General features: G+C 46.4%; 1 protein-coding gene across 4 annotated transcripts in view; it reads left to right on the top strand.

The window, feature by feature from the left end:
* Positions 1–13,923, top strand: part of flt4 (fms related receptor tyrosine kinase 4) — a 115,614-nt gene extending 101,691 nt beyond the window's left edge. For 3 of the 4 annotated variants that reach the window (XM_069897955.1, XM_069897954.1, XM_069897956.1), the window contains 3 exons: positions 139–259; positions 4,409–4,494; positions 9,500–13,923. In XM_069897955.1, coding sequence (XP_069754056.1) covers positions 139–259; positions 4,409–4,494; positions 9,500–9,692 — 400 coding nt within the window. In that variant the 3' untranslated portion in view covers positions 9,693–13,923. The remainder of the gene's footprint in view (positions 1–138; positions 260–4,408; positions 4,495–9,499) is intronic. The other variant, XM_069897957.1, reaches the window with a different exon arrangement.
* Positions 13,924–14,531: the final 608 nt, after the last annotated feature.

Raw genomic sequence — 14,531 nt, forward strand, 5'->3', positions numbered from 1 at the left:
CTGGGCCATGTTAGTAAGGCTTGGTCCATGTTAGTGAGGCCTGGGCTGTGTTAGTAGGGCCTGGGCCATGTGGAGTTGGTTCTGGGTGTGAGTTTTGTTCAGCAACACCCTTTGTCTCATTGGGACATTTCTCTTCAGGTACTATAACTGCGTCTCCTTTCCGGGATTTCTAACCAAAGAGGATCAGATCAAGTTTGCCACAAGGGTGAAAATATTTGAAGGTATCCCCGTGGAACAGGCTGGAAGTCCCCTGCAAAATGTGAGTAATCCTTCTCTTGTAAATCTGGGTAAACATTCCTCCAGGGGATATGATTCTAGAACTTGTGGAGAGATTTAAGAGGGTCCTGAAAGGCAACTTTTTCCACTCAGGGTTGTCCATCTTGGAAAGCGCTGCCAGAGGAAGCTGTAAAAGCAGGCACAATTTTAACATCGAACAGATATTTGGACAGGTCTATGGGTGGGAAGGGTTTAGACCAAGATCAAAATTCAACTTGTCATATAATAAAAATATTATCATGTTACACGAGATTCCCTTTTATCTGCCGTAAGGTGGACAGATTCATTATTGTCAGAATTGCACTGCGCCCCTTTCAGTCAGAGATGGAGAAGCAAAAGAGAATCCCCCCAGAGTCACCGAGTGTCCGTGGATTCACCTCCAGCCTCTGACAGGCACACAGAGTCCAGTCCAAACCGTCAGCAGCCCGAACTCAGATCCCAGCTGGTTAATGGCAGGATTCTTAACAGTGTGGAGGGACAGTGGGACTTTGGGGTCTAAATCCATGCATCTCTCAAGATCGCTGTGCAGGTTGATAGGGTAGTTAAGAAGGTGTATGGTGTGCTGGCTTCATTCGTCAGGGCATTGAGGTCGAGTGTTGATGTGCAGCTCCATAAAACTATGGTGAGACCACATTTAGAGAATTGTGTTCAGTTCTAGCCACCTCATTACAGGAAGGATGTGTAAGCTGTGGAGAGGGTGCAGAGGAGATTTACCAGGATGTTGCGTGGATTTGAAAATGTCTTATGAGGCAAGGTTAACAGGGCTGGGACTTTTCTCTTTGGAGCGTAGAAGTATGAGAGGAGACTTAATAGAGGTTTACAAGATTCTGAGAGGCATAGATAGGGTGGACAGTCAGTTCCTGTTTCCCAGGGCAGGATCAGCAAACACCAGTGTGTACAAAGTAAAGGAAGAGACATTTAGGGGCGATGTCAGGTGTAATTCTTTTTACACAGAGAGTTGTGGGCCTGAAAATGTCTTCCCAGGGATGGGATGGAGGCTGAAACAATAGGGGCATTTGGTAGACTTTAGGACAGACACACGGATGGAACAAAAATAGAGGGTTACGAATATGAGGTAGGGAAGGGTTAGATTATTGTCAGTTTATATCAGTCAGCAAAACATTGTGGGCCGAAGGGCCTGTACTGTGTTGTAATGGAGTGAAGTAAAAACACACAGAAATGCTGGAGAAACTCAGCTGGTTTTATAATGTCCAAGGTGTGAGAGAAAAGCAGGCAAGCATCTGAACAAAGACTGAAGACAGGCCAGGGCAGAGTCCAGGCCAACAAAAGGTGCTAATTGGATATAATGAGCAAGGATGAGAATGATTTTGGCTCTGTGAAAGGAGACAGAGGAGAAAGGGAAGAAAGAGAGGGGGAGAGAGAGCTGGGGGAAAGACTACATGGGGAAGAAGAAAGGGGTCAAGGTCTAATGGAAACTGGAGCGGTCGATGTTGATGCCATCCAGATGAAGGGGCCCAGATGGAAGATGAGGGTGTTATTCCTCCAAGACATGAGACCATGGATAGACATGGCAGCCAGGGAATGGAGAAGGGCTCAGGCCCAAATTGTCAGTTATATTTCTTTCCCTCCTGTGGCCACTGTGAGACCGGCTGAGTACGTCCCTATGTTCTTCCTGGACTCCCCTAATCTTGACCATAAACTTCTCCAGGGCCCCTGGATCTGTCCGCACTATTGTAACATCTCAATTTTCTGCCTGAACTGGATCTGGAAATAGTTATCCATCCTTTTATATTTGTTATTTTTCATCTGGAGTGGTAATTTCAGAATCAGAATCAGGTTTATTGTCATGAACGTGTCACGAAATCTGCTAATTTGTGGCAGAAAAATTACTATAAATTATTCATGTAAATGCAAGATTTGAAAAAATAATTAGTGCAAAAAAGAGAAAGAGTGAGGTGACATATTTTGCTGAAGGGCTCCAGCCCAAAATGTCGGTTCTGCATCTTCACCGTTGCCGTATAAAAGACGCTATTTGACCTGCTAAATTTCTCCAGCATTTTGTGTTTCTACTTCAACTCAGTGTTTGCAGACTCGTGTTTTACTTCTATTTATTGTTAGTGTATTTTACCTGCTTAAAACTTGACCATTGTACTTGCATGTATGACAATAAACTCTCGTTCATTCCTTGGTTCAGATTGCTGACATAACTGTTTACAGAATCAGAATTCATTGCCGAGAACGTGTGTCACAAAATTCATTGATTTGTGGCAGTGTCACAGAAAAAACATTGCTATAAATTATATTTCAAAAATAAATAAATAGTGCAAGAGAAGAGAAAGTCAGGCAGTATCTGTGGTCCATTGATCATGCCGGAATCTGATGGCGGAGGGGAAGAAGCTGTCCTTGTGCAGTTGAGTGCTCGTCTTTAGGCTCCTGTACCTTTTCCCCAATGGTAGCAGAGTGAAGAGAGCATGGCCTGGGTGGTGGGGTTCTTTGAGGCTGTTTTTTTAAGACACCTCCTCATGTAGATGTCCTTGATGGAGTGAAGTCTGGTGTCACAGGCTGAGTTAACAACCCTCTGGAGCTTTTTCTTGTCTTGAGAGTTGGCGCTTCTGTTCCAGGCAGTGATGCAACCAGCCAGAATGCTCTCCACAGACCACCTGTAGAAATTTACAAGAGTCTTTGGTGACATCCCAAATCTCCTCAAACACCTCACAAAGTCTAGCCGCTGGTGAGCCCTCTTTGTGATTCTGTCAACATGGAGGCTCCAGGACAGATCCTCGGAGATGTTGACACCAGGAACTAGAAGTCATTGATGAGCAGAATGAATGGATGAGACTGTGAGGCAGATCGGGCTGAAGTTGCTCCTTCCTTGTATTCGAGTATGCCTGGTGTTGGTTCAGCCCAAGCTAGCATTAGGACCTCTGCACCCCAGCCCCTTGCCCAGGCAGGCACCCTGACCCCTGCCCAGGAGAGCATCCTAGCCCTTGCCCAGGCTGGCACTGCAGCTTGTTGGGCGTCTGAGGGTCGAGGAAGATTACGAGCTTCATTCCTCAACGTTTCTGCCATTACATTTCAAACACCATTTCTCTGTTTGCTTTTCCTCTCCCTGCTTGCTTGTGAGGGAACACTTTGGAGGCAGGACAGGAGAGGATAGAGAAGCCACTCCTATTGGTGGAGGCAGGGGACATGGAATTACATTTTGTAACTCAGTCAGGGGTCAGGAAAGATAAATTCAATTGTAGGGTTCAAAAGAGAGTTGGATAAGTATGGATGAACTCAGCCAATCTCGCTGCGTCCACAGGAGGGAAAGATATAGATATATTTTTTAGCCAGAAATAGATTTTATTCACAATAAATTATTTTCAAAAATAAAACCGTTCAAAGTCTTTTCACATCCTTAATGTCAGGCATATCTCCTCCGACGTTTTGGGCCTGAGCCCTTCTTCAAGGTGTGAGCAAAGAGCAGGCAGGCGTCTGAATAAAGACGGGGGAGAGAAAGGGGGGAGAATGGGAGGGAGGGGGGAGTCCAGACCAACAGACAAAAGGTGTTAGTTGGATATGATGAGACGAAAGGTGAGAACTGATTTTGGCTCTGTGAAAGGGGACAAAGGGAAAGAGAAGAGAGAGTGAAACAGAGCTGGGGGAAAGAGATGGGGAAGATTGAGGGGGTTGGCTTCTATCTGAAACCAGAGAAGTCTGTTAATGCTGTCCAGTTGGAGGGTGCCTAAATGGAAGATGAGATGTTCTTCCTCCAATTTGCAGTCTAGCAGTGCATGAGATCATGGACAGACTGGAAATGGAACAGGGAATTGAAATGGGTGGCAACTGGGAGACCCACACTATTGCAGCGGACAGAGCTGAGATGCTCAGTGAAGCGATCTCCCAGTCTGTGTTCAGTCTCTCTGGTGTCGAGGAGACCACAGCGGGAGCACCAGATGCAGTAGGTGACACTGCAGATTCACAACTGAAATGTTGCTTCCAAAAGTGCAGAACCTGTGTAACTGGATTTTGGTTTTGCTTGATTGCTTGTTTATAAAGTCAACAGGGATCTAATGGGCTGGACGGCCTCTTTCCACACTGTTGTTGAAGACAGAGCCATTGCAAATGTTATAATTTCATTTTTCTCCTCGTTGGTAGAAATCCTAATCCCTTTCCCCCTTTCCTTTAGGACAGTCACACAGACAGTGGGATGGTGCTGGCACCAGAGGAACTTGAGAAGGTGGAGGGCTTGCATAAACACCAAATGACCTTCAGGTGAGGCGGAGCGAGGGGACATGGCAGGGAAATTCTCCTCGAGACACGCCCTGGTGGTACTGTTCCACTCATCGCCTTGAACTAAAGGAAGGACACAGAACAGTTTCAGCCACAGAAGTTATACGATCCGATCTACCTCTCCGAGACAGAGTCACCTCACATTATAAGCCATAAAGCTCCCACTACACCAGCCTTTCTCAACAGGGTTGGGGGGGGCACACATCCTTCCTGTGGGCCGAAGCACATTGAAGTTGGGGGGGGCAGGGACTGAAATCCCAAATTTTTTTTATGTTTTGATGTAGACAGTGGGAGAAAAGTATGGAAACCAACTAAAAGTGACTGCTTCACAACACAGGGAGCCATAAACTTTGAGCAAAATCCTCCGGGAATGTTTGAAACATACTGGGGTTGTAGATTAATCGTGTGTAGTTGGGCCGCATGGGCTCATGGGCCAGAAGGGCCTGTTATCCTGCTGTATGTCCACATTCAAAATGTAAAGATTTTTTTTCAAAGGGGGTCAATAAGGGGATAAAAGGGAATTAATGGAAGGACTGGCTGGATATATTGTAAGTGATATGAATAGAGTGGGGAACGTGCTTGTTGTACAATTGTTTAAATATGACAGTTCAAGTTAAATTATTACGGGGAGCTCGAAGAAAGAGGGGAGGGAACAAGTTGAAGGTAGAAGGGTGCATTGTGCACACCTCAAAATGGTGGGGGTGTTGGCACCAATATTGTGGGTATTGGGACCTGGAAGGGAAAGGGTAGATTAGGGGGGAGAAGGGGTATTTGGAGGTATTGTTGGTTTTTTTTATGAATTGTTGGTTTTAGTTCTTTTAGCGTGTTTAGGTTTTGTTTGGAGCATGCCCGTCTGTGCAAAAGATCTACAGTAAATAAGCAGGATGGAAGATGAGTATCGGGAAAAGAACAAAAGGGTAAACAATGATAGAAGGGCTCTGGGGTAATGGATGAGACAATTAAATGTGAATGGGATGAACAGAACAATAAAGAGAAAGAAAGTCTTGGCACACCTTAAAAAATGCAGGTAGGCATAATATTTTTACAGGAAACCCACCTTACAAACCAAGAACACAGGGTTGAAGAGGGGGTGGATGAGCCAGTTGCCATCATCCTCCTTTAATTCCAGAGCCAGGGGAGTGGCTATCCTGATAGGGAAGAATGTTCTGGTGGTGATCCGGGATGTGGCAATTTGTGATGATGCTTTGTCAAATATACTTTGAATCATGGATACTTATGAATATATACACCCCAAATTTTGATGAAGAACAATTTATACAAGATATATTCTTGAGGGTATTAGAGGGGTACAGGAATACCTTGATTGGAATGGATTTCAATTTCTGTCTGGATCCGGTAATGGACACGTCAGCAAAGAAAGTAACAAGGGCCAAGGCAGCTAAGTCTATGCTGGCGTTTATGAAAGAGCTGAATTTAATAGATCTCTGGAGAAGCAAAATCCGAGTAAATGAGATTATTCCTTTAACTCAAGACAACACGATTCCTACACCAGAATTGATCTTTTTTGAAATCAGCCCAGTCAGAGAGTAGGATGGTGGAGACTGAGTACCTGACACGATTGCTGTTGGGTCATTCACCCTTGACTTTATCCATCATAAAGCAGCCACAGCATTTAGATGGCGCCTGAACTCGTTGTTGGGAATTTTGTAGCTTTGTTAGGGCTCAGATAGAATTGTTCTGTGAGATGAACTGCCCCTCTACTGATGATAATTTTCAAATATGGGACACTTTGAAGGCTTATTTAAGAGGCCAGATCATTGTATGCACCAAAGGTATCAAAAGGGGGCACATGAAGGAGATCAATAATCTGGAACAGGAAATAGCCCATTTGGAAAAAGACTATCAAAGGGCAGGTTCAGAGAAAAATACAGGAACTTAATGAATGAAAAGCTCAATTATAATACACTGCAAATGTATAAGACTGAGAAATTGATCTTAAGATCTGGACAACAGTATTTTGAGCTTGCGGAGAGGGCACATAAAGTCTTGTTCTGGTAGGTGAGGCTGGAAGAGGCTTCAAAAACAATCAATGCAATTCAAATGGGGGTAGGCAAGATTTCACATAAACCAGAGGAAATAAATCAAACCTTTAGAAAATTCTATAAAGAGGTGTAGAAATCAGAGTCAGGGTGGGGAGGATCACACTAAAATAGATGATTTCTTGCTTACATTGGAACTACCAAATTTAGATCAGGAAGATCGAGAGGGGGTGAATGCCCTCTTCAGAGAGGAGATTGAAAATCTCACTGAAGGGTAATAAATCACCAGGTGAGGATGGTTTCCCATGGAACTGTTTAAAGAGTTCAAAGATCTCTTAATGCCCCTTCTTATGAAGGAGCTGGATCAGGCAGTGGAGATGCATACCCTCCTGGAGTCTTTCTCAACAGTGATCATCACAGTGATCCCAAAAGAGACAGAGACCCATTGACTTCCTCTTCATGTAGGCCCATCTCATTAGGCTGAGGACCACACTGGAGGATTATGGGTACAAGGTAAATCTGGGAAAGAATTGGATCTTTCCTCTGATGAACGGGGTCTATAGACAATACCAATAGGGAAATCAATTCATATGGCCACAAGAAGGCATTAAATATCTGAGGATAAAAGTAGACAACTTGTACAAACTCAATCATCTCTCTTTGCTCCAGAAGACTGACGAGGACATTGGTAGATGGAGAGCTCTGCCTATAATGTTGGTGAGCAAAGTTAAAATGAAGATGGTGCCAAGGCAACAATATCTATTGCTGTCCTTGCCCATCCCCTGGCCCCAGGGCTTCTTCAAGATGATCAGTGGATGTGTCTAAAAGTTCTTATGGAATAGTAAAGTGGCTGGAATCTCCATGGAAAAGTTGCCTTGGGATTACAAACTGGGGGGGTTTAAAATTGCCAGATTTCAAAAAATATTACTGGGCAGCCCAGGTGAGGTTTATTGCCACACAGATCCCCCTTCCTGGGCACATGTTGGACTATATGCGGTAGGTGAAAAGATAGCAGGAAAGTTGAAATATAAATGGGACACTAAATTAATTTAGAAAACAGATAACACCATACTTGTACTTCTGACATGGCAAAGAATAAATCAATGTACTGGATTGAAGGTGGGGATATCTCCCAAAATGCCCTTGACCCAGAACCACTGGGCACTAAGATCCTAGACACCTGACGTGAGAAAGGGATCAAGTGTATCGAGGATTATTACAAGTGAGGGCAGCTCATGTCATGCGAGCAACTGAGGAATAAATATGATTTGTCTCATAGAACGTTCTTCTGCTATCTGCTCAAAGATCTTTCTTGAGGGATAAACTGGGACTATTTACGACCCTGCCTGTGTGTAGTGACATGGTGATTCTAATTCGAACGGGGAATGTGCGTAAATTTATTTCTATGATGTATCTTCTATTCCAAAGTGAGGACCTGAAGCCGGGCTTACACAGGTTGAAGGAAAGGTGGGAGTTGGACCTGGGCACAACAATCCACGATGGTGCTGGTCAGATCTGTGACGGGATAGCATGGCAGCAGTTATTAATGCCAGGTGCAATACAACTTCCTGCATCAACTATACCTCACACCACAAAAACGACATAAATCCAAATCAGAAATCTCAGAAACGTGCTTTAGGTATGGAGATTGAACCCTTTATCCACTCAACCTGGCTGTGTACAAATGTGAGGTCCTTCCAGGAGGACCTGGGGGACCTTCTGAAAAAAATGACAACGGTGGATTTTCCACAGCATCTGGAATTGTACCTTCTGGGGAACATCCTGGATGTGAGTTTTAAACTGTCCAGAGACCAAATCCAGTTTGTTAAGGTCACCTTGTCGGTAGCCAGGAAATGTATAAGGTCATGTGGAAGTCCGACTCCCAGCTAAACGTTGCACGGTGGAATACGGAGATACAGAGTTGTATTCCCCTGAAGAAAATCACATACAGTTTAAAGAGGAAATATGACACATTCGTTAGAGTATGGCAGTCTTATCTGCAGCACATAGGTACGCAGATAAAATTTCACCCCTTTGGATAAAAGAAATGAAACAACCTGTCCCAGCAGGGAAACGATCGGGATCAAAGACATGGGCCGTGGCGCAGGCAACGGGCTCTTGGTTTTTGTTTGACTGTTACCTTTACCCTTTTTTTATTTAAGTATCTGGGGTTTTTTTTTAGGTTTTCTCAGTTTTCTCCAAGAGTTGTTGACCTCACTGGTATTTGTGTTTTATGTGTAATTTATTAACTTTATTCTCGGTTGTATTGGGGCATTGGTGGGGTAGGGAGAGGAAAACAGACTCTGTACGTTATGTGTAAGTGTTGTAGAAAGGATATTGTTGTCTGAATCTACAAGTCTTTGAAAATCAAAAATGAGGGGGCCATAACCACAGAGTGGTTGCAAATGATGGATCTACACTCCCATCACACATGCCCCGCAGGAATAGTCATAGAGCACCGCAGCACAGAAACTGGCCCTTCGGCCCAACTCATCCATACTGACCAAGTTGTTCACCTGAGCTGATCACTTCCTACGCTGGTCCACATCCCTCCAACCTTTTCTATCCAAGTCCTGGTCCAAATGTCATTTAAATATAATTGTATCCAAACCGCACCACTCTGGTTCCACAGGCCCACCATGCTCAGGAGACTAGCAAGGAGGTTAGGGCTCTGGCAGCTGAAGGCACGGTTGGGGAGATTACATCCTGAGATGTACTGAAGGAGATCACAGAGAAGTGAAGTGCAGGGAAAAGAGGAGGGAAGATGAAGGAATGGTGTGTGTTCGGGGACTGGGGAAGGAGGGAGCTCCATCTTGTTCCAACTATTTGAGTTCTGCTTGTTTGTCCTCCAGAGCTCCCGTCACACATTTATATCTAGACAGGACTCCTGTCTAGCCTCCAGCACCAGACCAATCTCCTGTCTGGCCCAGCCCCACCAGTAGCGAGGATTTGAAATACTAACCCGTTCTCCTACTCCTTCCTGACAGGACAGCCTGGAGTAGAATGCCAGATTCCAGGATGTGCAGGTGGCAGTGTGGGTCGACCTGGAGCCCCGAAGCCTCAGGGCCGGACATTCACAGCAGCAACTGCAGGGGTCTCTCGCAGGCCGGTGGGGAGTGCAAGGGGCGGTGTTCCCTAGCTGCGGAGCCTGTCTTTCTGGACACCAGCTCTCCCTTCTAGGATGCCCCTCCCACCAGGAAACTCTGCAGGAACCCGGCTTGACACAACACTTCAAGACATCGCTCCAGCGAATACCTTGCCCACTCTCAGCCACTCTTCCTCTGCATCTGTGCAGGTAACTCAAGCTGGGGACTGTAGTGAGGATTCCAGTCTCTACTGAGCTTTGGAATCACCTGTCTAGAAATCATCAATTATTCCACTGGCTGGGATCTGTAGCTAGCCTGAAAATTTAAACTGGTGAATATTAGCTTCCCCACGAACAAATAATCTTCTGGATTGGTCTTTAACACTCAATTTAAAGAGTCTTTTTTTAAAGGGTTGATTAGATTTATATTTCTCTTCTTCGAAAGTCTCAACGTTCTCAAAGTTAATTAATTTTCTCTGAATGCTTGAGTGTTTAATATGAAGTATGAACTTTGAACTGTGAAAGTTGCTGGTGGGCCGTTTCATGGTTGTGGACCAGGACTGGATTACTGTCTCTCTCCATCAAGGCATTTGTGGTGAGATTGGATATGTTGGAGCAGAATCGTCCACACCACTTCAACACCGTTCCCTCACATCAAGAAGGGTTCTTCCTGAAGCAGCTTCCAGGGTTAGATGTGTTCAGCATCTGTATATCTCTCTCTCTCTCCCTCTTCTCCATTCTCTCTCTCTCTCACACACACACAAACACACCATTTCCCATTCCTCCTGTCATTGCATCATGTTTCCCAGTAACCGTGACCACCTCAGATACTGCTGATGAAGAGGAAAGGGTTTTGATGCAGCTATTCTAGAGTCCAGGGCTCTCCCAATGACCAGTCGCTGTTCACTGTTCCTGGAGCTCCTGTGCAGTTGTGGACATACCACCAGTGGCGTGCTGGCCACTGTAGGCCGGGCATTGACTGGATAGTGGTAGAAGCTCCTTCCTCACACCCACACCCCCCCGGCTGATCCTCACACCTGGCCCTTCCATCTCTGTCCACCCCCAGCCTCCAGACCAGACCGCAGCCTGCAGCTCCACCCCAAGTGCCTGCTACCCCCACCTTCAGCCTTCCAGATGGTGCTCCCCACCCCCCAGGCAATGTTCCTTTTTACCCCCACCCTCCAGGCATCTCCTATCTAGCCATCTTCTAGACAGTCTCCCCACCTTAAGACTTCTGTCTACCCCATCCCTGAAGCAATACACTCCACCCTCCAGACTGATCGTTTTCACCCCTCCCTCTGCACTGTTATTCCACCCAGCCCATCCCCCATTGGCAGACTACTATTCTAGGTAGCAATCTGTCTACGTCAATTCCCCCCAGACAATATATCTGTCTACCCTCATCCCCCAGACGGCACATCTGTCTACGTCCATCCCCTCGATGTCTGTCTACCCCATCCCCCAGATGGCACCTCACTCTTGCCCACCTCAAGACCTGTTGAGCCCACTGTCCAGACACCATGTATGCCCACAATGTGCCGAGTCACAGTGGATTTCAACAAGGGACCTCCTGCGGATGTTCCCATCCTCTCCCCTTCCCCCTGCTCACCGTGGGAGGTCTGGTTCCAGAGAACCTCTGTCCCTTCTCTCCAAGACCATTGCTCCTTGGAAAGACTGACCTCTGCCTGGGATGGCAATGGGGATGTGAGGGACTGAGGCTTGGGAGGGAACAGTGAATCTAGCACATTTCAAATTCACCAAATCTTCATCTTTTGCTTACTTCTTGGATTCTGAGGAATCAGAATGACTTCACTGATTGAGATCGAGTTGCTTTGAGACTTTGAAACTGGTCCTGTTCTTAACTCTGGTCAGGTGCCTGCCCAATAGAGGTATGTGATATTCTGAAATACCATTGAATATTCTTTAATCTGTGGTTACATCAACTTTCCTTTAGTGAGATGAACCAAGATCTTCCACAGAGATGACAGCCAACAAGGAAAAAATACAGGGCCACGAGGCTGGCTAAGAGGTTGATTGGGTTTTAAGGACCAATGATACTAACTTGCTCGAGAATCTCACTGGGTCAAGCAGCATCAGTGGGAGAAAGAATGGCTGATGTTTCGGGTCCTGATGAAAGGTTCCAGCCTGCAAACCCAGCTGTTCTTTCTCCCCCACAAATGCTGCTCGACCTGCAGAGTTCCACAGGTTTGTTGTAGCAGGGACCAGCGCCTGCAATCTCCCATGTGTTCTGGATGGTGGAGAGTGTTGGAGAGGAGTCAGGGTGAAATTCCAGAGCTCGGGGCCCAACAGTTGAAGGCTCAGGACGTACAGAGACTCTGAGGGAGTTTGCAGTAAAGGCCAGTTCAAGTCCATGGGTATCTGGCTGATCACAGCTGGGAGTGATCCACCTCAGCTGATGCTCTGCTCTGCACTCTGCCAGTGTACCATTCTGTCTACAATATAAAGTGCCGTGCAATTAGCGTAGCAGTTAGAGCAATGCTGTTACAGCGCCAGCGATTGCGACCGGGGATCGGGACTGGGGTTCGAATCCCGCACTGTCTGTAAGGAGTTTGTACGTTTTCCCCGTGCCTACGTGGGTTTTCCCCGGGGGCTCCGGTTTCCTCCCAAATGTATCAGGTTGTTGGTTAATTGGGTGTAATTGGACAGCCCAGGTTCGTGGGCTGGAAGGGCCTGTTACCGAGCTGTATGTCTACATTTAAAAATAAAAGAAAGCCCAGAGCTGGAGCTGAAACGGGAAGTAGGTTTTAGGGAGAGAGATTATTCCCAAACCCATCCCAATGGTCAAATCTCCATTGCTAATCCCAACTCTACCCCGCTCCCAAACGTGAAGAAATAAAATCCCGGCCCTATCCCAAACCTGGCCCTCCAACATCACTCTGACCTGTACTCCCCCTCCAGTTTCTCCACCTATAAAACTACACCCCAATCAAGCCCATCCCAATTCTTCATTCTGAACATCCCCGTTCTATTCCAAAGAACCCTCCCTCCTGAACCCATTTGCCCTCCCAACAGCTCAGCTTGCAAGGCCCAACACTCCACCCTCTCCTAAAGGCCCATTGCCCAGAATGGCACCCCAAGCCAGTGGCCCCATCACAAAGTTTCAACCTCTCCTCCCAACACCTCAAACCCCACCTACTCCGCCTTCTTCAGTGTATCCCCATGTCCTGAACCTGACAGGATGGTGGGATTAGGGCTCCACTCCAGTCAGTGATAATCTCCCCTCTTGACTCCACACGCTGACCCCAGTGGTTTAATGAATGATTGGAGATTTCAATCTTTCCTCTCTCACCTTAAACCTTTAGACTCCCTACCCTGGAGAAACACTGTGACTGTTCACCTTCTCGATTGGACACTCCCTAATGTCCACCAATCATTGAATTGCTGCTAACCTCTTCAATGATACCCTGGTTGTGGAGAAACTGGAAATGCATCTGCAGAAGGGCTGACAATGAGTACACAGTAACTCCGAAATCGTGACAGTGTGAGGAACATGGACGTAACATTCACTGACGGAATGGCAGTGTGACTCTCCTTCACCAACATTCAACATGGGCACCCATTCATGATTCCTCCACACTCCTGACATCATCCCCCTTGCTATGAACCAAACCAGCGGCCACCCAGACATTCCAGTAGACCGATTGATATCAGCCCCACTGACTGCTTTCCCTCTGAGCTCTCCACCTCCCTCCCCTTGGACCTCGACTTCAATGGTGGGGAATTGCCCAACGTGCTGTCACCAACACAAGACTGCATCAATCCCAGGATTGTTCTCCTCGCTTACTATCTACCACCTCTCCTCCCTTCTCCGCTCCCTTAGCCTCTGGTGGACAGGCTGTTCTGCCATCGGCCTTCACTGTCTGCCGCTGTCCCAGCACTGGGACTGGTCAGCACCCATGAATGGATTACCTGGAGTCACATCAGTGGTGTTGCCTCTATTTTCCATGTGTTAGTTGGTGTGAAGCCACGTGTGTTTCTGATGTTTGAGGCTGGCTGAGAGGTTGGCATGGCCATTGGCATATTGCACCTGATTGTTTACAGTTCATTTAATAATAATGGGATAAATCATTGCAGATCATTGTCTGTGGTGGGGTGGGAAGGGATGAAAGTTCACTTATCAACGGAATTGCTAAAGTTACATTAAAGTTTTATCAACATTTAACAATTTGCTGCATAATAAACATTTTCTGTGTGTGTGAAGTATATTGTACATAGCATATTGTGCGTGACTGGATGCGGACATCTCCAAGCCATGTATAACTTACAGAAATAAAACACAGCTTTGGATTGTGAAGCTCCAAGGAAGTGGTTGTCCTGCTTTCATTCCTACACCAGCCAAACTTGTGGATTTTGGCTGGAGAGAGAAAGTAAAATGCATGCATTCTGGAGTTCCTTTCGCATTCACGTCCTCTTGTACAGAGGGATCTTGGACTGCAAGTCTACATCTCCCTGAGAGTGGATTGTAAAGACATGCTCACCTTCACCAGATGGAGAACACTGAAGGTGCTTTGCTGCTGTCTAACACTTTGCTATGGCCATATCTGTAGTATTGTGGAGAGTTCCGATCACCACATAGTGGGAAGCTTGTGAAGAAGACACAGAAGAGGTTCAGCAGGATGTTGGATGGATTGGAGAGGTTGGACAGAGTTGGGCTGGAGGCTGAGGGGAGAGATGACAGTTTTTAAAATCATGGCTAGCCACTGATCGGGCATGCAGAGAGAGTCTTTGCCTAGAGTGGAAATGTCAATACTTGAAGGCGATAAGGTGGAAAGTGTGAAGGACATGTTTGAGGTGATGGTGGGCGGTGGGTACCTGGAGAGTACTAGTTGGGGGTGGGGGGGGGGGTGGAGCTAATGGAAGCAGATACAAGAATGATGTTTCAAAGGTACCAAGGCATAGAGGTTCAGCCCATG

The sequence above is a fragment of the Narcine bancroftii genome, chromosome 9 (assembly GCF_036971445.1).
Source record: "Narcine bancroftii isolate sNarBan1 chromosome 9, sNarBan1.hap1, whole genome shotgun sequence".
Lineage (NCBI taxonomy): Eukaryota > Metazoa > Chordata > Chondrichthyes > Torpediniformes > Narcinidae > Narcine > Narcine bancroftii.